Source organism: Rhinopithecus roxellana, chromosome 10 (genome assembly GCF_007565055.1).
Source record: "Rhinopithecus roxellana isolate Shanxi Qingling chromosome 10, ASM756505v1, whole genome shotgun sequence".
In the NCBI taxonomy this organism is placed as follows: Eukaryota; Metazoa; Chordata; class Mammalia; order Primates; family Cercopithecidae; genus Rhinopithecus; species Rhinopithecus roxellana.
Window position 1 is genome coordinate 106,797,331 of NC_044558.1, and position 27,277 is coordinate 106,824,607.

Below are 27,277 nucleotides of genomic sequence, written 5' to 3' on the forward strand. Positions count from 1 at the left end.
TTTCCTGAACTCCTCCTCAGGGCTTTAAAGACTTGCTATATCTTCTGCCTAAACTCCCTTTCCTCTGCCACCTGTATAGCTATCCTTCTTACCTCCTTCAGATTTTTTTCCCCCTCAAATGTCACTTTCATAGGGCTTACCCTGATCACCTTATTTAAAAGTATGTTCCTCTAAAATATATCTTATCCCCTGTCCCTGCATTATTTTTCTATTATACTAAACATTTATTATACTAAATATTTTATTTGTTTATTAGCTGTTTACCTTTACTAGAAGGTAGGAGACACAGAGGCAGGGATTTAATGTTTTGTTCACTTTACTTACAGTGCTGCCACATGACAGAGGTACTTAAGAAGTATCTGTTGGAGGAATGAATACATTTATAAAGAACTACTACAAATTAGTAAGAAAATTATGATAGGAAATTCACGGAAAAGGAGACCTGAATGGCCAAGAATGAAGACAGGTACTTCTATAACCATTTAAACTGTGAACATTTAAAACTGTGAAAACCATTCTTAGGGCAGTAGCCTGTAAGCTATAGAAAAACAGGTGGCTGACTTGGCCTGAGGGCTGTGGTTTGCCAGCCCCTGGCCTGGTGACACACCTTCTCAAGCGTACAAAGTCACATACAAGAGAACATTCAGGGCAGTGTTATTTATAATGGTGGAAAATTAGAAATTGGAGATATCCTAAATGGCAAACAAATGAGAGAATAAAAATGGTGTGTTCATATAACCGCTTTTAGATGAATTTTTTTTTTGAGATGGATAAACCTCAAAACACTACATAATCAGGTAAAAAATGTTTTGCTTATTTACATTTCAGAGATGGGCTCTTGCTATGCTGCCCTGGAGTTCTGTGGCTATTTACAGGTGCCATTATGGTGCATTAGAGCCTCAGACTTCTGGGCTCAAGTGATCCTCCTGCTTTAGCTTCCTGAGTAGCTGGTACTACAGGCGCACACCACCAAGCCTGGCTACCAAAACCATTTTAAAAGAGTAAATAAGATACCATAATGTGCATGGAATTCTGAAATACTCAATATATATATAAGTAATAAAATAGTAAAAACGTGAAAGTGGATGATCAACACAAACTTCACCATTGTGGTTATTCTGTGGACAAAGGGAGGCAACTGGGCTTGTGTCTGGGTACATCAGGGACTTCAAAAGCATCTGTAACATTTTATAACTTAAATGAGAATATGAAACAATTATGGCAAAGTGTGTGATTTGCTAACCCTTTGAAGGTGTGTGTATGGGTGCTCATCGCATAACATTTTTACTATTTGTAATGATTCATAATAAAATATATTTAACTTGCTGTGAGTTTAATTTGGAGCATTTGGTGAACACTTTATATCCAAGTGTTGAGCAAGATTTCATGCCCACATTTGAGTTCGTGTTAAAGAACAAGTTAGCACTAAATACAATAACTTGCTTTTCTACAAGAAAAGAATAGGGGCAAGATGAACACAAACTGAGAATTCATACCACTATCATGGCATGCCCTTTAAAAGAAGAAACAGAACAATATCATAGGGAAATTGAGTCAGAAGAAATAGGAGGCCATAAATAAACTCAAAGAGCTTTATTTACGTAGTGAGCAGTGTTTTGGCTTTGGTACACATCATTTTTCATATTCAGCTAATGTCATTAATTTGAATTTTTTGGCTTCATTATTTGGCTTATATTTAGTTTGTAAAATTACTTTTGCTTTCTAATTGTAAAAAAGCTATAAATATAAGGAGTTCACATGTGGCTTTTGCTTTGTACCTATTAAGTTAAGCTAGGTTTATAAGAATATTTTTCCTTTCAATGGATCTGTACATTTCCAAACCTAATGTATTCAGTAGGCACTTTTTTTTTCCTTTTTTGAGACAAGGTCTTGCTCTGTCACCCAGGCTGCAGTGCAGTGGCATGATCACAGCTCACTGCAGCCTTAACCGCTCAAGTGATCCTCCCACCTTAGCCTCTCAAGTAGCTGGGACTTCAGGTGTGTGCCACCACACTGGGCTTTTTATTTTTGTAGAGATAACTCTTGCTATGTTCCCCAGGATGGTCTTGAACTCTCAGGCTTATGCAATCCTTCTGCCTTGGCCTCCCAAAATGCTGGGATTATACTCACCCCACTCAGTAGGCTCTTAACTGTGTTTTAGAGTGAGAAAAACGTACCAAAGTATTAACAGTGGAATAATGAAATTTTCGGTGACCTTTTTTTTTTTTTAACTATGATGTTTTCCATTTTCCAAATTTTCTATACCAACTACATATATCACTCTTATCATCAGAAAACAAACAAAAATGTGTTAAAATACCCCTTAGCTATATTTCACAGTTTCATACTTATGGGGGTCACTATTTTATTACACCATTAAACCCCAGAACTAAAGAGTTCCCCTCATAGGCTCCAAAAGCTGGACCCCGGTTTGTCACATATCACTGTTACACAAGACCAGACCTGAAAATATGACGCCTGGTTACATCCATCTCACCTGAGTGTAGAAGTGCAGAAAACCCCTGTGCATCCTCCCACTCCCAGGCTGGTTCACTCTTATTGTGCACGGGACGGAAGTCAGGAACTTCGTGATACCAGTCTATGTCTGTGTTGCTAACAAAATAGAAAATGATAAAGAACATATTGAGGAATTTTTTAGAACTTGTATAGAAATGAATCTATAGAGATTTAAACCTTATCTTCTACCTTCCCGTTTTTCCTTTTTCCAGAAATAGTGTTTTAAGGAACTATTGTGAAGACAAATAATTTATTCCGCAAAATGAACTAGATGATCTCTAGAATCTTGCAAGAACAAATTACTTGAGTTTCTAATTTGACAAAAATTCTTGGTTTTGTTTTGTTTTGTTTTAAAACAGAGTTTTACTCTTGTTGCCCAGGCTGTAGTGCAATGGTGCAATCTTGGCTCATTGCAAACTCCGCCTCCCGGGTTCAAGGGATTCTCCTGCCTCAGCCTCCTGAATAGCTGGGATTACTGGCACCTACCATCATGCCCAGCTAAGTTTTTTTTTTTTTTTTTTTTTTTTTTTTTTTTTTTTTTTAGTAGAGATGGGGTTTCATCATGTTGGGCAGGCTGATCTCGAACTCCTGACTTCAAGTGATCCACCTGCCTCAGCCTCCCAAAGTGTTGGGATTATAGGTGTAAGCCACTGTGCCTGGTCTGACAAAAATTCTGTAAAAGGGATGTGCAAATATATTTTTGCTTCATTAACAGAATGCAAGATTTTCCAAATCACTATAGGTTTTCAAAAGAGCCTGAAATACATGCAGCTGAGAGCAAGAGCCATGCACATTCACCTGCTGGTGCAGTCTCCAGTGATAGGGTCGCAGCTCCCCGCACAGTCACATGGTCGACAGCCATAGTCTCCGAAGCCCCAGTATCCCACCATGCACCTGTCACAATGTCGCCCTGCCACCCCAGGCTTGCAAGGGCAGTCACCATTGCTGGGGTCGCAGAAGGTCACTGAGTTGGCAGGAAGGACAGCTGATCCTACTGGATGGCAGGAACATGCTACAATAGAGAGGACAGAGAGGACACGCAAGGACCATGAGTGACTGTAGATCACCTGTGTGAACATTAGGCTTGACCATCCCCAAGTGGCTTCCCTTTACCACACAGCATATTTCTGAGACTCCTCCTTTAGCCAGTGAGTGTACGTATGCACAGAGAATGAAAGCTAATTAAATGACAGATAAGCGAGATATAATCAGAAAAGCATGTCTGCTGCAAAAATAAACACATAATTTATCCTAATATGGAAGGCATGAAATATGAATGCCCTTTGGTTGGGGTGATGAGGACGAACCAGCAAAGAGACAGAGTGGAAGGATTCAGTGAGAAAGGAAAAGACATCGCGAGAGTGTAGTGTTCTGGAAGCCAAACAAAGAAGGTTTCAAGAAAGAGGGCTTCATCAGCTGTGGCAGACGTTGAAAGGTCAAAGAAGATGGGGCATGTGATGGAGTATTGCATTGAACGGCATGAAGGCTGCTGCTGTTCTTCACAGGAAGAGTTTCAGTGTAACACATAGTGAGATGGAACCCAGTGGAAGAGGATTCAGGGGAGAATGGGAGTAGAGGAATTCGAGCATGTGAACAGTAGCTCTTTTGAGGAGATTTTCTTTCTTTTTTTTTGAGAGAGGGTCTCACTCTATCACCAAGTCCAGAGTGCAGTGTTATCCCCATGGCTCACTGCAGCCTCAACCTCTTGAGCTCAAGCGATCCTCCTGCCTTAATCTCCCGAGTAGGTGGGACTACAAGCTGGCACCATCATGCCTGGCTAATTAAAATTTTTTTTTTTTTTTGTAGAGGCAAGGTCTTGCTATGTTGCCCAGGCTGGTTGCAAACTCCTGGCCTCAAACAATCCTCTCACCTTAGCCTCCCAAGTACTGGGCTACAGGTGTGAGACACTGTGCCCGGACACAAGTCCTCAATACTAACCAAAAGTCCTTCTCCTTAGCCCTCTCCCTACTCCCAGAATTGCTTATTGCTCAGTTTGACAACCTGCAGTCATTTCTTTGTTCTTGGGATGGCAAAAATAGTTGAACAAAGTGTATATACATATATATATATATATATATATATATATATGTGTGTGTGTGTATATATATATATATATATATATATATATATGTGTGTGTGTGTGTGTGTGTGTGTGTGTTTGTATACAGACATATAGACACACTTTTTTCACATATATGTATGTGTGAAATGTGCTTTTTGGGCTTATCACAAATTCATGAGCCCTAACTTCAGTTTTATCTCCAAACCAATGCTCACCAACTCTATTTTTGCTTTTTTGAAACAGGGTCTTTCCTTGTTCCAGGCTGGAATGCAGTGGTGCTATCTCCACTCACTGTAGCCTCAACTTCCTGGGTTCAAGCAATCCTCCTGCTTCAGCCTCCCAGAGAGCTGGGACTATAGGTACACGCCACTATGCCCAGCTAATTTTTGTATTTTTTGTAGAGATGGGGTTTCACCATGTCCAGGTTGGTCTCAAACTCCTGGACTCAAGCGATCTGCCCACCTCGACCTCCCAAAGTGCTGGCATTGATTACGGGCGTGAGCCACTGTGCCTGGCCCATCAGCTCTATTTATTCAATTTTACCTGGATTTAAAAAAAAAATAATATTTCTTACAGTGGCTGTCTCAGAAATTCCCTAGGCTTCTCAATCAACCTACCCACTTAGTCTGATTCTAATTCGCTGGTAGGGTCCTCTGGAAAATCTCTTCTCCATTTCAAAATCTTTTTCATCTTCCCACTGCTTTCTCTGAGAATCAAGTGAGAAACACTGGGAGAAACCTCGACTGACGGCTCTGCCTCCCAGAGGCTCTGTGACCTCAGGCAAGAAATATAACTTTCCTGAATCTTGCTTTCCTTATTGTGGTATCTACATCTCACGGAGAGTTCATGCAGTCACACACTGAAGAGGCCAGTTCTTCATGCTGCACCTTCTCAACAAATATTCTCAACCCTGTTCTCTCATGTTTCCCCTTGGAAACTTCTTTTATTGATTATTTTTCCTTTAAAATATCAGTTTGGCTTCGGATCTCCACTACTGACTAACTGTATGACTTTGAGCAAGATACCTAGGCTCTCACCTCAATTCCCTTATCTGCAATGAAAATAAAAATGGGACCTATCCTCATGCAGTGGTAAGGATAAAAAGAGATTATGTATGCAAAGCAGTTAGTGTGATGTCTGGTACATGATTAATAGTAAATTAATTAATCCAATAGATAATTCTTTTTTTTTCTTTCACTCTGTCACTCAGGCTGAAGTGCAATGGCGCATCACTGCTCACTGCAGCCTCGACCTCCCAGGCTCAAGAGATCCTCCCACCTCAGTCTCCCAAGTAGCTGGGACTATGGGCACATGCCACCACACCTGGCTAGTTTTTAATTTTTATTTTTTTTGTAGAGACAGGGTCTCACTATGTTGCTCAGGCAGTCTTGAACTCCTGGGCTCAAGTGATCCTCTTGCCTTGGCCTCCCAAAGTGCTGGGATTACAGGTGTGAGCCACTATGCCCGTCAGATAATTCTTATAGAGATATAGGATCTATGTCTATCTGAGAAATGGTGCCAGTCCTCAGGGAACTTACAGTCTTGTGGGGGAAACAGAGAAGTAAATAAAAGATTTGCATCCATGTGATGTGCTGTAACAGAGGTATACATAAAGCACCGTGGGAACACAGAGGAAAGGTGAAGGCAACACAGGCTGAGGGAATCAGGTGGGATCCACAGAGGGGTCATTTAGCGATCTGAGCCAGATCATAAAAGATGAATAGGAGTTTGCAAGTTGAAAAGGAGGGCAAGGGGCTGGGTGTGGTGGCTCACACCTGTAATCCCTGCATGTTGGGAGGCCGAGGCGGATGGATCACTTGAGGTCATGAGATCGAGACCGGCCTGGCTAGCATGGTGAAAACTCATTTCTACTAAAATACAAAAATTAGCCAGACGTGATGGTGCATGCCTGTAGTCCCAGCTACTCAGGAGGCTGAGGCAGGAGAATCACTTGAACCTGGGAGGTCCAGGTTGCAGTGAGCTGAGATTGCACCACTGCCCTCCAGCCTGGGTGACAGAGTGAGACTCTGTCTCAAAAAAAAAAAAAAAAACAAAACAAAAAAAAGAAAAAAGAAAGAAAGAAAAGAAAACGAGGGCAAGGAAGGCAAATGCTGATTCCAGCTCAATCTTTAGACACTTTCCCCAGTGCATCTTTTTAAAATAAATTTTTCATAAATAAATTGTGGTAAGAAACACATTCCATACAGTTGACTGTCTTAGCCATTTTTGGGTGTACCGTTTACCCCCACTGCATTTTACGTTTCTGCATTGTGTGGGAGCTCTTACTGCATCCTGGAAATGTTACGCTCTCTGATGCCTCAGTGCCCCTGGCCCTTGGCCATGCCTGTGTGGCCTTTCCCCACCTTGTCCATCTAGATTCTGACAGGCTTTCTTGTCCCACTCCCTCCAGACAGTTAGGTACTCTCTCCTCTATGCTGCCTCTTTGCATATATTTCTATTTTGTGCCTACCATAGTGCATCATTATTATTATTTTTTCCATTGGAAAAGGATTTTATTTCACCATAAAAATGCAAACTGGAATAAATATCATCTTTCCTAATGTGAATGTTACAGCTATTTTTAAGTATTTCTGATCTTCACTTTGAAAAGCAAACAATTATAAAAATTAACAAGTTTGTAGCCTTAAATCTGTTTGAGACATTCCATGTAAAAATAATTTAGTGAACAGCCTTTTTTTCTTTTTTTTTTGTGATGGAGTCTTGCTTTATTGCCCAGGATGCAGTGCAGTGGTATAATCTCGGCTCACTGCAACCTCTGTCTCCCGGGTTCAATCTATTCTCCTGCCTCAGCCTCCCAAGTAGCTGGGATTATAGGTGCCCGCCACCACACCTGGCTATTTTTTGTATTTTTAGTAGAGATGGAGTTTCACCATGTTGGCCAGGCTAGTCTCGAGCTCCTGACGTCAAGTGATCTGCCTGAGTCAGCCTCCCAAAGTGCTGGAATTACAGACATGAGCCACCACGCTCAGCCACAAAACAGCTTCTTAAAAAAATTATTTGTTGATATGCCTGTCTTCCTTACTACTAGAGTCTGAATTCATTGACAGAAGGATCTTTATCTTCTTATTTTTATTTTTGGGGTCCCAGAACAGTGTCTAGTACATCATAGATGCCCTAATCAGAGTTTGTGGAATTGACCTGGAGGACATTCTAGGCTGTGGGAATCCTATGTGAAAGGGCATGGCCCACGTGGGGAATGTGAGAAGTTTAGTGTGCCTGAGTGGACACTGAGTGGAAAGCAGTTGAAGGAGATGAGGCAGAAGAAAAGCTGTAGAGTCAGGTCGGATGGTGATAGGATCCCAGGTTGTGGAAAAGGCTAGCTTTGGAAGTTGAATTTTGTCCTATGGGCATAATGAATCATAAGAATTTGTAAAGCAGAATTATGACATGGTTAAAATTGAATTTTGACAGACACTTTGGAAGCATTGTATAGACTAGAGTGGGGAGAGGCTGGTGGCAGGATAATCAAAGAAAAGAAAGACAGCAAGAAAATGACTAAGACAGTAGGTGTGGGAATGGGAGGTAAGTTTGGATACAAAAAACTTATTTTTTAAAGTTAGAATACATACGGTTTGGAGACCATCTGGAAGAGGAAGAAAGAGTTGTTGAGGGACAAATAGAAGTTGGGGAAGATTTTCAGGTGTCTAGTTCATGAAACTGAATGATTAGTGACATTATTCACAAAGATCTAGAAGAGAGGACTAGAGACAGTTGGGGCAGATAGATCCATGTTGAGGGTGGAGATAAGGAATGAAGGGAAAAAGAATGAGTTTAGGATCAAACACATTAAGCTTGAGATGCTATCTTAAATATATCCCGGAAATATTCTGACACTTAGGAGAAAAGTTGGGGTCACAAATAAAGTTTTAAGAGTTGTCACCCAATGGCAGTTGAAATTAGGAGGGCTAGATGAAACTTCCCAGGGACGGTGTGTAGAGTGAGAAGACGATCAAGGATAGAACATGGTGGAAACATCCATAGGTACTGGCAGCTGGAGGAGCAATTAACTTGCAAAAGATTATTAAGGAGAAGGTAGAGAAGGAGGAGAAAAAAAAAAAGAGGCCAAAGGATGAGAAAGTTTCAAGCAGTTAACAGTGTCAAACTGCAGAATACTCAAGTCACATATGATGGACAATAGGCCTGTCAATCAGGAGGTCATTGGTGACTTTTGTGAGAACAGAAGCTGGAGAAATACAAGCCCCGATGGTGTACTGTCCTACTGTTTAGATCTCTCTTTCATCTCTTTAACCAATACTCATTAGAGCCATAGTTCTCAAACCAGTATGAATGTGTGAGGTTTGCAAAAAAATTTCTAATATCTGTGCAACCTCCCCCCACCACCCCTCCCTATAAGCTCTCTTTCATTGAGAATCACTACAATAGAGCATGAAATATTGCTTCTTCTGCAAAAGGTATGAATTATCTTCTTGGGAAGAATCTCATTCATTCATTTATTAGAATCTCATTCATTGATGGACTCCCTCAACCAACAAATGTTAATAATAATAATTCTAATGTTTATGAAGCATTTGTAGTTTTCAAAATGTGGTCACCCCTTAGCCAAACATGTAAGGTCTTTCGTAGCAGAGCCCTAGCCTACTTTTCCAGTCCTTTCTCTCATTATTCTCTTGCATATAGCCCTTGTTCTAATTAATTGGGACAATTTCTAGACACACCCTCCATCTTTCTTGTTTCTTTTCTTTTATTAATTTCAATATTGAAATATTTCTTCCCATAACAATATTTCAAAATTCTACATGTCCTTCAAAACTTATATCAAATGTCACCCCTAAGGGTTGCCGCAATTCAATCATTTGGGGTGGTTAGCGTGCTCAAGGTAGGAGCTCTGTTGGTATCTTCCCTGTTAAAGACAGAACTTTTGACATACAATGATATTCAGAAAAGAAAAGTGGGGTTCAGCACCCTTCCCTCTGCCACCCCCTCCCATCTCACCAAATGTGAAGCCACAGCAGTCACTACAAGTCATTCCTTATTCCAATGCAGTTGAGTATGATTTACCCTTTCTTTGTAACCCTCCTGTGCTTTAAAGAAATATTTCTTCTTATAGCTCTGATCGCATTCTTCTTTGCATTAGACAACTGGGGGCTTTCTTTGTCTATCACACCAGTCTGTAAGCTCTTTGAAGTTGAGCATGGGCCTTACTCACCTATCCCCTGCAGTGCTTAGTGGAGGCAGACTTGAGTTTAACTCCTAGCTGAAATTTGTTTTACCTTTCTGAGCCCCACATTTCTATTTTACCAGGTTTTCTTGAGGACTAAACCAGAGATAATGTACGTCACTAGCACTTAGTAAGACATTAGCAAATGGTAGATTACAGCTGCTCAAAAATGACCCTTGAACTGAATTAAAACACCATGATGTAAGCACTACTTACAAAGGACAATGGAGGAAAACAGCATAGGAGACATTGTTTGAAAGGCTAATAATGTGTGTATTTAAGGCAGCATTTATTTACCTATTCACTTACTCAGCAAACATTTAATGGGCACCCGCTATGTGCTAAGTACTGTGCAAAGTGCCAGGGATCTAACTTGAATAAAATAGTCTCGGTCCTTGAAGAGATCCCAAATTTAGAAGAATTATTCCAAGATTTTAAAAAATCATAATACCGAGAAAAGTAAAGATTTTTCCTCTAAAACATTGAGGTTCTAAGGAGAACATCTTTATATTCATACAGTTATGGTAATCACTGTCTCTACATTAAATTTCCTAATTTTTTTCTTCACTGGGTTCTCTTAAAGTATCAAAGCACTATTGATTTATGGTTTGTTTCTAATGAAGAAATAATTCATGTGGATTATATAATATGCAATATGAATATATCAAAATGCTATATTCAAAACAGTGTAGACATTACTTAAAATGAATTCTCATACTCTAGTATGAAAATTATGCAATTTTAAGATGATGAAAACTACAGTTACTATATCACTCAGTTAAGTCAGTTTGGTTCTTAAAGCAGATAGGAGAGATTTAGCCAGAAGAAAGATATTATAAGAACTCCTTCTATGGTAATATATGGTAGTCCACCACTCCTATCTTTTCCTCTAATAGAAAATGCAAGTGTTTTCAGGAGTTGACCTGTCCCTTCTACCATATATTTTTAAAGCTTCACTCATTTCAGGAATGGCCAGAGAAGAATGTGTTTCTGTCGTATGTGCTAGTAGATTTCTGTCAGTGTGACTTCTCACATAATTACAAGATAAAGATACCATTTGGAAACTATGCAGAACTAGCTCCAGGCAGAAGGCCCTGACATCTTTCATGGCATACTTTTTCAAGACCCACACCGAGGTCTGTCTTGCATACTTATCTCCTGAAGCTTGATAGCAGTCAATATCTGACATATACAATCTACATTTCTTATTTTCTTCCAAAATGCAAACATATTTTCTTCTTGTTTGGAAGGAGAAAGGATCTCTTCATGTTCTGGTTCAGTTCTGATTCCCCAACGTATATTTCTTACTAATTGTTGATTCTAAAATGCAAACCAAGAACTTACTTTTTCACAATAAATGTCAAAGTTACGACCCAGAGTGACATAAGTTCTTAACTTCAGCTTTGTCTTTTTTTTTTTTTTTTTTTTTTAGTGTTGTTGTTTGTTTGTTTTTTGAGACAGAGTCTTGCTCTGTTGCTCAGGGTAGAGTGCAGTGGCGTAATCTTGGCTCACTACAATCTCCGCCTCCCAGGTTCAAGCTATTCTCGTGACTCAGCCTCCTGAGTAGTTGGGATTACAGGCGTGTGCCACCACGCCTGGCTAATTGTGGTATTTTTAGTAGAGATGGGGTTTTGCCAGTTGGCCAGGCTGGTCTTGACCTCCTGACCTCAAGTGATCCATCTGCCTCGGCCTCCCAAAGTGTTGGGATTACAGGCGTGAGCCACCATGCCCATCCTGTCTTCCTGTTAGACCAGTTGAACCATCATCATATACTATTATGCTGACATTAATTATTCTTTTCATTATAATTTTTAGTGTTCACAGCTGTGGTGAACTGTCCTTAAGAGACAAAATACTACATTGAGTGGTAACTAGGTATATTTAGAAGCTGTGTGGCCTAGGTGGTAGATCATTCATCATTGGAGTCATCATTTTCCCCCTAAAACATCTGCCCTAACCTGCTCTCACTCACAACCATGGTAGCAAAACAAAATTATTAAAAATGTCAATTTAATTTCCAGATATTTACACAAGAGTTCATCAATAATGCATGAGACTTGCTTTGAATAGTACTTTTTTTTTTTTTTTGAGACAGAGTTTCACTCTTGTTGCCCAGGCTGGAGTGCAAAGGTGTGATCTCGGCTCACTGCAACCTTTGCCTCCTGGGTTCGAGTGATTTTCCTGCCTCAGCCTCCCGAGTAGCTGGGATTACAGGCATCTGCCACCACACCCAGCTAATTTTTGTATTTTTAGTAGACATGGAGTTTTACCATGCTGGCCAGGCTGGTCTCAAACTCCTGACCTCCGGTGATCCACTCTCCTCAGCCTCCCAAAGTGCTGGGATTACAGGCGTGAGCTACTGCGCCTGGCTGGTACCTTCTTTACCCAAGTGTTCTACTGGAAGAAAATCTATGGTAACAGTGCAAAAGTTTTGAAACAGATGAGGTAGAGGAAATGAGTACTTTACAAAAGATTTCACAACAGATTCCCTTCAAGTAATGAATTTAGATAATTGCTGAATGTGATAGAAATTTTATCTATAGTTACATGTTTGCAGTAATACATCTGAAAGTGAGACAGGGCCCCTGGAGCATTTATAGAAGAGGACGCAATGCTGCTCTGTAGGACTTTCTAGCAGGAAACACACCTGTTAATGAAACAATGGATGGACACATTTTCAAATATCTTGTGCATGCATAAGGCTCTAAAACTAATATTTGTATTAATCACAAAGGCTGACAATAAATACAGTTGTTTGGAAATTTGCTGTAAGATTTCTTAGAAGACAGAAAATAAAATAGAGGCAATATAATAAAGTTGGTAAGAGCACAAGCTTGAGAATCCGACTAAATGACTAGATCCTAACCAGAACTAGATTCCAGTGATGAGGCTTATTATTTATAAGACCTTGTGAAATTAACTTCTTCAGCTGTCAGTTTTCTCATTAATGAAGGAAGCCACAGGGATGTTTTGTGAGGATTGAGATCATGTATGTAAATACTTAGAAATGTATCAGGCATCTAGTGGCACCAAATGCTAAAAAAAAAAAAGGATATTATTAGCTAGATGAAACATATTTGTATAAAAATGCTCACCACTCATTCATTCATTCACTCGCAACTTTACCAAAGGATTATTGAACTTTAAGGTTAATATGAACTATGCTAGGGCCCGAAGATACAAAGATGACTACAAAAAATCGTATCTCTTGAGTGAGAGAAGAGAGAAGTATAGATAATAACAGGGCAGTAAGCATTATACCCAAGGTAGTTCAGGGTGATGAGAATACAGGAGCAATGAACTGCCTCACTGCAGATATGTTTTTTTTAAAAGGACACTAATGATCTGACTGGCTTTCGAAATAGCCTCCGTGCCTTTGTATCAGAGAGGAACACTGCTTTCTTGACTACTCTAAGTTCTATGGAATTAAGTTACTCTCTTGTTATATGTTCCTTTCCTTGGACAAAAAAATTTAACCTATTGGCCAGGTGCAGAAGCTCATGCCTGTAATCACAGCACTTTGGGAGCAGGGCGAGGCAGGCAGATCACTTAAGGTCAGGAGTTCGAGACCAGCCTGGGCAACATGGCCAAAGTCCGTCTCTACTAAAAATACAAAAATTAGCTGGGTATGGTGGTGCGCCCCTGTAATCCCAAATACTCAGGAGGCTGAGGCAGGAGAATCGCTTGAATCTGGGAAGCGGAGGCTGCAGTGAGCCGAGATCTTGCCACTGCACTCCAGCCTGCGTGATAGAGTGAGACCCTGTCTCAAAAAAAAATAAAAAATAAAAAATAAAAAAGTTAACCTGTTACTCTCATTTTGTGGATCAGAGTATGTTGAAAAAAAGGAGAGTGTGATCTATGGTCCTGCTGCCCAGAAATATCATGTAGGACAAGAGTCACAGCGGTCAACCTGCATGAATATAAAAAGTATACAAACACAAGCACAAAACAGGAACATAATGGAACCATTATGGCTCCCTTTAGTCTGAAGGGATTGCTATAGCCTTTGATGGTGGAGTCAAAGGAGGTATTGCTGCCAGTTTATCTTTATTCCCACCTTCTGCTAGAACTCTAGGAGTCTGCCTGCCTTCCACTGAGGGAGTGATCTGTGATCTCAAGCTCGCTGTTGAAACCACCAATGGAACTCAGCATCTTACCCCTTTGAAACTGGCCTCCTTTAATATTACCTGATGGCTCTAACTTTTGTTATTTTGTTAGTAAAAGCTACACTGGGAGAAAAATACCCTAAAAGTATTTGCTCCTGATTTAGCTTTTCTAAAAACAGAACTCAAAGTTCAAGGCCCTCAGCTGGGAAAGAAGCTGCTTGTCAAGATCTTTCACCACGACCCCGGCGGCCACTCCCTCGGCAGCGCCTCCAGGCTCCCAACGTTGTTTTCTCCTGAAAAGGCCAAGGCCCTACAGAATTTCTGAGGCGGATTTTTAATAGCAAAGTCATTCCAAAAGCTGCCCAGCTGCCTGCTGAATTCTTAGAGCAAGGGGGACTTAAGGGAGATGATTTCGAGACACAGCTTTAAAGAGGAAAGGACACAATTTGAACTGTTATATATAAATTAAGCGTGAAGTTAAATAGTAGATACAATGAGATCTTTTATATTATTTTTCTTTTTGGCACGGTTTTCTTCTTTCCTTCTGCTATCAACTATTTTTGCTAGTGGATGAAAAGCTATAAAAAAATAAGAAAAAGTTGTAAATATGCTTTACTCTGTGAAAGGCCGTACGGTACCCCTTTACTATCCTAGGGAACATTTTTCTATTGGTCCGTGCAATGTTATATACGTTATGTTCAACGGTAGCTCGTTCCACAATATTCAAGGTATATTTAATTTCAAATAAAATTATGGCCAGGCGTGATGGCTCGCCTGTAATCCCAGCACTTTGGGAGGACAAGGCAGGCAGATCACTTGAGGCTAGGAGTTCAAGACCAGTCTGGTCATCATGGCGAAACCCCATCTCTACTCAAAATACAAAAATTAGCTGGGCATGGTGGTGCAAACCTGTAATCCCAGCCACTCGGGAGGATGAGACACAAGAATCATTTGAATCTGGGAGGTGGAGGTTGCAGTGAGCCGAGATGACGCCACTGCACACTAACCTGGGCAACAGAGTGAGATTCTGTCTCAAAAAAAAAAAAAAATGCTTGAATCAGTCTAATAAGAAAACAACCTGAATTATGATTTGCCTTTCATTTACTGAAGTTCAGTGTCTCCTGAGTTTTTGTACATCCTACCCAAAACAGGGGTAGGATGCATGAGATCTGCCTCAGAAGCTTTAAAAAAATAAATGTACAGTATTTAAGTATGTTTCCTGTCTTCTACACACATTTAAATACATAATGCAAATAAATACAAAAGTCATAGCCCTTATTTTATTTTATTTTATTTTGAGACAAAGTCTTGCTCTGTTGCCCATGTTGGAGTGCAATGGCATGATCTCAGGTCACTGCAACCTCCGCCTCCTGGGTTCAAGCGATTCTCCTGCCTCAGCTTCCTGAGTAGCTGGGGTTACAGGTGTGTGCCACCATGCCTGGCTAATTTTTGGATTTTTAGTAGAGACAAGGTTTCACCATGTTGGCCAGGCTGGTCTTGAACTCCTAACCTCAAGTGATCTGCCTGCCTCAGCCTCCCAAAATGCTGGGATTACAGGCGTCCAGCCATATAGCCTTTATTTTTAATGCTTTACTATGTGACTGCTGCTCAGCGTCCCTATTTGATTTCTGTATCATTCCTTTCCTGTTTACTAGTTGTACTGGGCCAGTTACTATTTAATCCTGGGTACATCTAAGATATCTTAGGCAGCTAAAAAGCCAATTTTATATTCTTGATTTGCTATTTCAATTAAAACTGAAGAAAACACTTTTGCATATACAGACAAATTTTATCATGGGAAAACTTGGGTACACCATTCTCTCACTCCCTGCTTCCCTTCTTCTTTTCTTTTCTCTTTTCTTCCCTGCTGTTCCTCCTCCCCTCTCCCTCCCTCCCTCCCTCCCACCCTCCCTCCCTCCCTCCCTCCCTCCCTTCCTTCCTTCCTTCCTTCCTTCCTTCCTTCCTTCCTTCCTTCCTTCCTTCCTTCCTTCCTTCCTTCCTTCCTTCCTTCCTTCTTTTTCCACCTGTTCAGCCTCCTGTATTTCCAGTCTATTCAGCCACCTAGCCAGGAATTGGAGTTATCCCTAGCTCCTTTTTCCTTTGGAGAAACAAACCCTATTGGCTGTGTCTATCTTCGATCTCACCTTTGAACTGATGCGATTCATCCTGCCATAATCTGTCATGCTCCCCTTTTTCTTCATAATACTTATTATAGCTTTTAATTACATATTTACTTGGGTAAATTTATTTAGAGTCTATTTCCATGGGGAGAGAGACTATTGTGTTGCATAGACAGTGACTAGAATAGGCCTGCCACATGAGAGGCACTGAATAAATCTAGGTTGAGTTTTTTAAATTGAATGATTTGTGTCATTTAAAAAATCTTTCTTAATAATTGATGATCTTTTGGCCTCCAATAATCTTGTTCTGATTTCTCACTTCATTGCTGTCACTATAGTACATTGTGAAGGGCCAGAGGATGGGAACCACATCTTTTTATTGCTGTATCCCGCAAACCTAGGATAATGCCTGACCCATTTTAGCAACTCACTCATCTTTGTTGCATCAATAAATCAATGTGCCTCTTAATAAGCAACAACCATGAAATGATTTTATGTTTTGATGAACCTCCTAGAAGGTCCATACTACTCTTTTTTTTTTTTTTTTTTTTTTTTTGAGACGGAGTCTCACTCTGTCGCCCGGGCTGGAGTGCAGTGGCCGAATCTCAGCTCACTGCACGCTCCGCCTTCCGGGTTTACGCCATTCTCCTGCCTCAGCCTCCCGAGTAGCTGGGACTACAGGAGCCCGCCACCTCGCCCGGCTAGCTTTTTGTATTTTTTTTAGTAGAGACGGGGTTTCACCGTGTTAGCCAGGATGGTCTCGATCTCCTGACCTCGTGATCCGCCCGTCTCGGCCTCCCAAAGTGCTGGGATTACAGGCTTGAGCCACCGTGCCCGGCCCATACTACTCTTTATAGGTTTCTATTAATAGTATCTTAACACCACAGGATTGCAATACTGGATACTGAATACTAGAAACAGAAAACCACCCCTACAAATCTATGGTAAACTCAACTAGTCAAAACAAAGCAGATTATTCTGCACCTTCCCAGAGCAAGACTATATCCTACATTTAATGCTTCAGTTCGTCCGGCTTTATTATTTATGTTTTGTAAGAAAAGTTCTTTCCAGGCACGGTGGCTCACACCTGTAATCTCAGTACTTTGGGAGGTTGAGGCCGGAGGATCACTTGAGCCCAGGAGTTCAAGACCACCCTGGGCAACACAGCAAGAGCCCGTCTCTACAAAAAATAAAAAAAATAAAATTAGCTGAGTGTGGTGGCATAGGCGTGTAGTCCCAACTACTCGAGAGGCTGAGATGGGAGGATTATTTAAACCCCAGAGGTCAAGGCTGCAGTGAGCTGTGATCATGCCATTGCACTCCATTCAGCCTGGGTGACAGAGTAAAAACCCTGTCTCCAAAAAAAAAAAAAAAAAAAAGTTATTTCTTCTAACTTGATAGGGGACATTCTCCACCCGTAAGTACTTTTCACTGGCAGCAAAATTTCTTTCATATGAATCAATCTGAAATTCCTTTCACTCAATTAAATCTGATTGGAACTCTTTGTTCTAGGAAAGTAAATTATTTGTTGCCGCACCTCTACTTCCCCTTACACCTTTTGAGTATTCGTAGAAAGTTGCTGTAGTATCCTTGAGAAATTTCCTGGTTAATCTGACAATATTTATCATCTTTCACACTTATTCATTAGTATCTCTTTTCTCGATGGTTTTTTTGGCCTATCTGGAATATTCTCCAGTCATTTCCATCTTTCCTGTGCTAAGATTCTTTAGGATGAATTCACTTCTTTAGATTCAAATGCTAGATGGCTATTTATCAGTAAGCAGAGCCTTACAAAACTAAAGACGTTTACTTTAAAAAAAAAAAAAAACTAGGTTCTTTAAAAAGTATTTTTGCCTTTAAAATACATATCTTATTATTTCTTCCTTTGGGTTTTGATTCTATTTTCATTAACCGGGTCACAGTGTGTAATAGAATTCTTTGGATCTTTGTAGGTCATTGGATCTTTGTAGTCAGACCAATCTGGGTTCAAATCCCAGCCTTGGCACTGACCAGCTATATGAACATGGGCAAATTATGTACAATCATCCCTCCACATCTGTGGATTCAGCATCCATAGAATCAACCCACTGTGGATCAAAAATATTTAAGAAGAAACCCAATAAAAACAGCAATACAACAATACAACTAAACACTACAGTATAACAACTATGTACATAGCATTTACATTGTATTGAGTATAACCTAGAGATGATTTATAGTATATAGGGGGGTGTGCATACGTTATATGAAAATACTAAGCCATTTCGTATAAGGGACTTGAGCCTCCATGAATTTGGTACCCTCGGGGATCCTGGAACAAATCCCTCGAGGATACTGAAGGTGGAGGAATAGGGACAACTGTAATCAATTTAAGTCTCGGTGTCTTCATTTGTAAAATAGAAAATATGCTACTTAGCACATAAAGATTGCTAAATTACCTAGCACGCTCTCTGATCTGTGACAGCCATTCACCAAATGCTCCTTCTCTTCTTTATGCTCCTTCTAATTTTGTCCAGACTTTCTGAAGATTTACATATTTTCTAATTGTTTGCTTGATTATTACATATCCTCATCAAAAGAGAACGGTATACTATTTATTTATTCAGTGAATTACTGAATTCCACTTTCTGCTTGGAAGACATTTTAGGGAATTTCATGACCTCGTCCACTTCTCTTCCCAAACATGACTGATTTTTATGATTCATAAATTTGTAAAGTTTTGGCTGGGTGTAGTGGCTCCAGCCTGTGATCCCAGCACTTTAGGAGGCCAAGGTGGGAGGATCACTTGAGCTCAGGAGTTCAAGACCAGCCTGGGCAACATAGTAAGACCACGTCTATACTAAAAACAAAAAATTAAAAGATGAGTTGGGCATAATGGCACATGCCTGTAGTCCCAGCTACTCAGAAGGCTGAGGCGGGAGAATTGCTTGAGCCCAGGAGTTTGAGGCTGCAATGAACCATGTTCATGCCACTGCACTCCAGCCTGGGCAATAGAGTGAGACTCTACCTCAAAAAATAAAAAATAAAAAAAATCGTAGCTTCTCCTTTTTTGGCGAATTTTAATATGTGTTATTTAATCTTTTTAAAGGATTGTCTTAGTATGATTATTATGTTATGACATATCTATTTTCTCTATTTCTCTTACTTCTCAACCCTCTGCTTTTACTTCCTGGATTTAAAAAAAAAAAAAAAAAAAAGAGCTGAGATTAAAGTTTCCCAACTATTACTGCCAAGTTACTGTTCTATTTAAAGTGTGGTTTCCACAAACAGTTACTTCATATTCATTCTATGCTGGAATCATTCACAGTTGTTTCAATATAAAACAAGGATGTCTATGTTGTTTATATGGTATAAAATGAACTCGTGGGACTTTGCCAAACCCACAATTTGAAAGAAAAAGCCCTTGGCCGGGCGCTGTGGCTCAAGCCTGTAATCCCAGCACTTTGGGAGGCCGAGACGGGCGGATCACGAGGTCAGGAGATCGAGACCATCCTGGCTAACACGATGAAACCCCGTCTCTACTAAAAATACGAAAACTAGCCGGGCGAAGTGGCGGGCGCCTGTAGTCCCAGCTACTTGGGAGGCTGAGGCAGGAGAATGGCGTAAACCCGGGGGGCGGAGCTTGCAGTGAGCTGAGATCCGGCCACTGCACTCCAGCCAGGGTGACAGAGCGAGACTCCATCTCAAAAAAAAAAAAAAAAAAAAAAAAAAGAAAAAGAAAAAGCCCACAAGTTACTATTTGAAGAGATCTCAGTGACCTTTGGGAAGGAATGGACTGGTTTACAGGCATGAGAATAAACAAATGAAAGGTGCTTATGTGGTCTTACATGTGTAATTGTAGTAAGGTATTCTGGATTTAATTACTGTAAAAATTGTACTTGAAAGATAGACTGAAATGAAAGCATCACCATACAAGAGGTAAAATGAAATAACTGTTCAACAGAGATCATTGCAAACAGAAATGCAGAGACTCTTCCTGAGAGCATCACGAGAAGGAACTATTTGAGAAGAGTGTGAAGAATGGCAATAGAGACGGAGGCAAGAGAGTCACCCACCCAAAGCACCTGCATTTCCATCAGTTAAGGAGTTTTCACCTAAGTTAGAAAGAAGGAAAAAAAAAAAAAAGATCTGGATGATATAACCCTTTTTTTTTTTTACAAAGATAGCTGGTTCATTTGGGTAGGTAGCCATGTAACCAGATGCTATCTTGGTAAATGCTTGGTTTGGGTTTTAGGGCAGAGAGACCAAGTTTATTTTTATTCATTCTGTGCTAAAAGGCAATTGACTACATTTATTTTGGCCCATCAGGGAGGAAGGAAGGGCATGTCAATCTTTCAAGAGGTTGTTTACTTTGACAGAGAATGAATTCTGCTTTCTTTTCCATTTTCTGATTTTTCTTTTAATATGGAGAAAGACTGTAATAGTTAAAAATATGTGTCTTGGCATAAAAGTTAATAAATTTATTGTAAAGGAATTACCTGTTTGTTTCCTAAAAATAATTCTGTTCTACAGGCATTTCTTTAAACACCTGTTTCAAACGGTGTGTTCTTCTAAAGTGAGGCTTTTTTTTTTTTTTTTTTTTTTTTTACTTAGGGTCTCACTCTGTTGCCCAGGCTGTGTAGTGCAGCGGCATGATCATGGCTCACTGCAGCCCCAAACTCCTGGGCACAAGCGATCCTCTTGCCTCAGCCTCCTGAGTTGCTGGGACTACAAGTGCATACCATCATGCCCAGCTAATTAATTTTTTTTTTAAGAGAGCTTATGCTAGAGACAAGACTGCTATAAGCAGTGGTTTTCAAATGCTGACCAGGAGACCAAAAGGCTGAATCAGAATCACCAACGATGCTTTTTAAAGGAATGCAGATTTCTGTCCGGATGCCCTGTTGGAGATTCTGATTCAGTGTATTCTGGGCAGAACTCTAAGATTGCATATTTTCAGTAAGTGCTCACTAGTGATTATGACCCACAGCCAGGTTTGGGAACCAATGACTGGAAAGAGCAGCTTGAGGTGAGAGAAGTGGGGCTGTGAAAGTGGAGGCAAGGCCTTGTCCAAACCATTCTACTTTTGACTCAGAGTCTGAGTCTGACTTCCTGATGAAAAATGACCTGAGAGTTTGAAACTGGCCATGGTGAGAATGTTTCAACCACAGAAATTGCCTAATGGTGTGAATCAGGTCAGGGTTCCCTCCCACCATGAGCCCTGCCGCAAAAGCCAGACCACTGTCTAGGAAGGTTTTCTTTCTTTTCCTTCCTTCCTTCCTTCCTTCCTTCCTTCCTTCCTTCCTTCCTTCCTTCCTTCCTTCCTCTCTCCCTCCCTCCCTTCCTTCCTTCCCTCCCTCCTCCTTCCTTCCTTTCTTTCCTTTCTTTTCTTTTTTCTTTCTTTCTTTCTTTCTTTCTTTCTTTCTTTCTTTCTTTTCTTTCTTTCTTTCTTTCTTTCTTTCTTTCTTTTCTTTCTTTCTTTCTTTCTCTTTCTCTCTTTCTTTCCTTTCCTTTCCTTTTCTTTTCTCTTCTTTTCTTTTTTCTTTCAAGTCTCTCTCTGTTGCCCAGGTTGGAGTGTAGTGGTGCAATCTTGGTTTACTGCAACTTCTGCCTCCCAGGTTCAAGTCATTCTCCTGCCTCAGCCTACCAAATAGATGGGACTACAGACACCCTCCACCAAGCTCAGCTAATTTTTGTATTTTTAGTACAGATGGTGTTTCACCGTGTTGGCCAGGCTGGTTTTGAACTCCTGACCTCAGGTGATCCGCCCGCCTCAGCCTCCCAAAGTGCTGGGATTACAGTCGTGAGCCACCACGCCTGCTCTCACATTTTTAAAATATGCCTGCCATAGAAAAGTCTACCTGTGTTATAGGTTACCAAAGGCACATAGGTGATTTTAGAGGATTCAAGTGAGTTACTCTAAAAGAGACTGTCCTCTTTTAGAACAGAGAGATGAGATTCCTCAGAGTACCTCAGTACACAGTGAGAATTACATTCCCCTTTTTCTTTCTTTCAGCAACAAGTCGGTTTGAGCCTCCATTTCTGTTCTCAGCCCTAGGTTCAGCTGGAGAGATTCACGTTTTCCCTTGTGTTTACAGACCTTAAATGCACTATCCTTTAAAAAATTTTTTTTTCCTAAGCTGTAGAAATAAATTCAGTTTCAATGATCTCCACTAGTCTTAAAAAAAACAAACAACATCCCTGGAATCCTCAGAAGTGATTTCTTGGCATGGAAATGTGTAGTTAATTGTGCTGGGTCCAACAGTAGACTCTGATTAAGGTTGAAAAAAAGAGGAAGTGAGAACAGGGATGATTTAATTGCTCACAAGAAATAAATCTATTGGCTAGAAGATTTGGTTCAGGGCCTTGTTTCTTCAGGGTTGATGAATTTATAACCATTAAATAAAAATGTGCACTTAAGAACTATAGCATTTAGCATGGTGCCTCTCAGGAGAGTGGGAGGAAAAAGTCTCCTAGAACATTCATGGAACCAGTAAGTCCCTGGCTTACCTGGCAGGAAGCTAGCTACCTAACTGCAAACAAAACCCCAAGATTAATGCTATCAATATTTGTTCAATGAATCAACACGCCCAGGTAAGTCTTTTATTACATGTGAGGTAGATGCTGTGAGGAAAAACATCATCAATTTGTTTCATTTTCTAGATCAACTCATTAAAAACGACTGAGATTAGAAAGCTGGAAAACTGGCTGGGCACGGTGGCTCACGCATGAAATCCCAGCACTTTGGGAGGCCGAGGCAGGTGAATCACTTGAGGTCAGGAGTTCAAGACCAGCCTGGCCAACATAGGAAAACCCCATCTCTACTAAAAATACAAAAATTAGCTGGGCATGGTGATGAGTGCCTGTAATCCCAGTTACTTGTGAGATTGAGGCAGGAGAATCATTTGAACCTGGGAGGCGGAGGTTGTAGTGAGCTGAGATTGCGCCATTGCACTCCAGCCTGGGTGACAGGGAGAGACTCTGTCTCAAAAGAAAAAAAAGAAAAGAAAAGAAAAGAAAGCAGGACAAACTGTGTTTCAGCAATTTTACAGGAAAAAACAGAAATAGCCATCTAAGAAGTAGGGAGGGATCTTTTCTTTTTTTTTTTTTTGAGACGGAGTCTCGCTCTATCACCGGGGCTGGAGTGCAGTGGCCGGATCTCAGCTCACTGCAAGCTCCGCCTCCCGGGTTCCGCCATTCTCCTGCCTCAGCCTCCTGAGTAGCTGGGACTACAGGCGCCCGCCACCTCGCCCGGCTAGATTTTTGTATTTTTTTAGTAGAGACAGGGTTTCACCGTGTTAGCCAGGATGGTCTCGATCTCCTGACCTCGTGATCCGCCCGTCTCGGCCTCCCAAGGGAGGGATCTTTTCAAAGAAGTCTTCCCTAAATTGTCCTCACTCACCCCCACACTCTCCCTAAGGCACTTGCTGTATCTTTTTCATTGTACTTTCCTCTTGTAAAATGGATGGTAATAATGTTACCTACATCGAAGTGATTTTGTGAAAGTTAAAAAAGTGAAAACATACACAGCCCTTTGAATAGTGACCAGAAAATAGTATGCACTCAATATACCTCAGCTATTACTATGATATTGTCATCATCATCACCACCGAGTACTGAAATGATTGTTATTATACATTTCTCTCCATCTAGAATGTAACATCTCTTAGGGAAGATCTTTTCATTTTCACAGACTTAGTGTTTACCACAGTGCTTGGCACAGGGGAAACACTCAATACATGTTTTCTGAACTAAACTGAGCTACAACTTATGTGCTTCTAGTAAATTTATCTCAACTGTTGCTTCGGGTTTTCAATGGTTCTTTTCTTGTCTTTTTTTTTTCTTTTCTTTTCTTTTTTTTTTAAGAAAGTCTTGCTCTGGAGGCTCCCGGGCTGGAGTGCAATGGCGCAGTCTCGGCTCACTGCAACCTCCACCTTCCAGGTTCAAGCGATTCTCCTGCCTCAGTCTCCTGGGCAGCTGAAATTACAGGTGCCTGCCACCATGCCTAGCTAATTTTGTATTTTTAGTAGAGACAGGGTTTCACCATGTTGGCCAGGCTGGTCTCGAACTCCTGACCTCAGGTGATCCACCTGCTTTGGCCTCCCAAAGTGCTGGAATTATAGGTGTGAGCCACCACACCTGACCCAGTTCTAACTTTTGAGAAGATGAAAACTAGGAAAGAAGAGAGAGAAGGAGAAAAGGGCTGTCTTATGTTCATTACTGGCAGTCCGATAGACTAGATTGCCCAAGCCTAGTTAACACTATGTTTATGATTATTTCACTGATAGAAATGTAAGGTTCATTATTTCCTTGATATGCATTTGTAGCCTCTAACACTTGGAAATGGGGAACAAATATATAGAAAAAAAATCTAGCATGTGTCTTCCCAAGTAAAGTCTTCATACAGATATGGTCGGTATAAAATAACAACACTTTCCAGTGTGTGCCATAGAACACGGGTCCCAAAAGATGCTTTGAAAGAAAAGCATTCTCTGGTTAAATTGAAGAGAACTCAAAACTCCAAAACAGGTTTATAATAAACATTAGCATATTAGGCTCTGAGACATCCTGCAGTGAAGAAACTTTGATTAATTTATTTCCTAAATTTGAGGGCCATAGCAAAATTTCCCCTCACATAATTTCTATTAACGTTTCATGGAATTAGAGCTCTGCAGATCAAACTCTGGAAAATGCTGTACCACAGAAACATATTTATTCAGATTTCAATTTTTTCTCAGTAAACCTCTATATAATTTATTCTAAAATATTCTAAGTCTATATGCACACAAATAGAGATGTAAACCTTCATTAATTTGGATGTTTGGTTAACTAGGCTGTTCTGGCTAATTCTGAAAAGTTTAACTGTAGATTAAGTGCATAGAACCTTTGTTGAAAAGTGTTCAATAGCACTCTCAACCTTAAAACAAAATTTTTTTTTAAGAGATGGGAAATTTCTCTGCTGCCCAGGCTGGAGTGCAGTGGTGTGATCCTAACTCACTGCAGCCTCGAATTTTTGAGGCTCAAGCGATTCTCCCTCCTCAGTCTCCTGAGTAGCTGGGATGTCAGCTGTGCGTCATCGTGACTGGCTACTCTGAACCTTTAATACGATTCAAAGCTCTGAGGTGGGATCAGAGGTTCTGCATTGCTAATCAGCAACCAGATGATGCCAATGCGGCTGGTCTGCAGACCACACACTGAGTAGCAGGTTGCTTTTCTGCCTTGGTAAGCACAGTAAAATCAACATAATACAATTGTTATTTTGAATAACATTGTACATGTTGTTGATGGAACCACATACTGAAATAGTTTAAATTTTTTTTTTTTTTGAGACGGAGTCTGGCTCTGTCGCCCAGGCTGGAGTGCGGTGGCCGGATCTCAGCTCACTGCAAGCTCCGCCTCCCGGGTTTACGCCATTCTCCTGCCTCAGCCTCCCGAGTAGCTGGGACTACAGGCGCCCGCCTCGTCGCCCGGCTAGTTTTTTGTATTCTTTAGTAGAGACGGGGTTTCACCGTATTAGCCAGGGTGGTCTCGATCTCCTGACCTTGTGATCCGCCCGTCTCGGCCTCCCAAAGTGCTGGGAGTACAGGCTTGAGTCACCGCGCCCGGCCAATAGTTTAAATTTTTTAAATATCACCTTGTTTTCTTGATACTACCTTCTTCATAAAAGCAAAGTGGGAAATAATGGGAGGAAAACATCTAGCTATAAGAATATTGCTATCAGACCTCACATGAAATCTGGTAATTATAGGTACTTCATAAATGTTAAGTATGTTAACTTACTTGTCATAAGCTTTATTATCAGTGATAACTGAAGCAGTGACAAAGAGGTGACATAGGGATACATCTACTAAGGAGGGAATTAATGATATGAAAATATTACTAAAGGGTAATGAAAATGCTCTCAAACATATTGCCAATCAAACAACAAATTACGGAGAGTATGTAGGTAGAGAGAAGAAGTGGATGTGCTAATAAATGTTGGGATCTACTGCAGGCTCAGAAAAAGAGAAGAGAAGAACCAGAGTAATATTCTGGAAGCAGATGCCAGTAAGGAAACCTAAACTAGGGAAGCAGACACAGGCATCTCTGCCTCAAATGTATCCTGGAATAGTCATAAAGTGAATGGAGATAGGCTTTCCTAGGGAAGCCTACCCAGGGATCAGGGAGCTGTCTGGAGAGGGAAAGAAAGAAATAAGATCTTCCCTAAGATCTTATTATACATTAATACTAAGATTATTATTATCATTATTATACATTAATACTAAGATATTATACATTATACTAAGATCTCCTATACATTATACTAAAAGAACTAAATTGGTATTGGTTATTTGCTTTTATTATTATTATTATTATTATTTTTTTTTTGAGACAGAGGTCTCTCTCTGTTGCCCAGGCTGGAGTGCAGTGGCGCGATCTCGGCTCACTGCAAGCTTCGCCTCCCGGGTTCACGCCATTCTCCTGCCTCAGCCTCCCGAGTAGCTGGGACTATAGGCGCCCGCCACCTCGCCCGGCTAATTTTTGTATTTTTAGTAGAGACAGGGTTTCAACGTGTTAGCCAGGATGGTCTTGATCTCCCGACCTCATTATCCGACCGCCTTGGCCTCCCAAAGTGCTGGGATTACAGGCCTGAGCCACCGCGCCCAGACGGTATTGGTTATTTTCATAATTTTCCTACTTGGTGCATTAAGTACCATCCAAGTATTTGTTAACTAGGAATGATTACTAATATGACTTAGTAGTAGTTTTTAGCTTCAAGTTTTTCAGTAGACAGATGTAGGTGAATCCATAACAACATAAGGGAATCAGAAACTTGTTACAATTATGTTAGAATTACAGACAAATATGTGACAATTACCTTATTATGTTTCAAGGCATTTTTTTTTTTTTAAGAGTATCTTAATGTGGTCTTGATGGAGTTTTCCTTGAAATGACTTTGGAGCCTTTGGTCTTCTGGTACTTGGGTATTATCTATAAATATACTTGGCTATATCTATAAATATCAACCAGGCAATTATAGTAGATGACGCACATGGACTGATTATCAACTACTTGCTGGTAGTTCAACTCCAGAGTTACTCTTGCTCCCTGACTGAGATGTCTAAGATGCAGGCACTTTCAGCCAGCCACTTACCTGCTCTACTTCCCTCATCCTCACACTGCTTTAGCCACCTCCTCACTCTTTCCTGGAAAATGCTGTACCCCAGAAACATTCTGACCTTTTTTCAGTCGTCAGAATATGCTCTATTCTTTCTCCCTTCTGTTCCTTTTTGGCAAATCCTGTTGATTTTTC

At 40.6% G+C, this 27,277-nt stretch overlaps 1 protein-coding gene across 3 annotated transcripts in view; it reads right to left on the reverse strand.

The window, feature by feature from the left end:
• Positions 1–27,277, reverse strand: part of NTN4 (netrin 4) — a 125,257-nt gene that overhangs the window by 23,199 nt on the left and 74,781 nt on the right. For all 3 annotated transcript variants that reach the window (XM_010383900.2, XM_010383899.2, XM_030939633.1), the window contains 2 exons: positions 3,316–3,529; positions 2,498–2,613 (listed from right to left, as the gene is read on the reverse strand). In XM_010383900.2, coding sequence (XP_010382202.1) covers positions 2,498–2,613; positions 3,316–3,529 — 330 coding nt within the window. The remainder of the gene's footprint in view (positions 1–2,497; positions 2,614–3,315; positions 3,530–27,277) is intronic.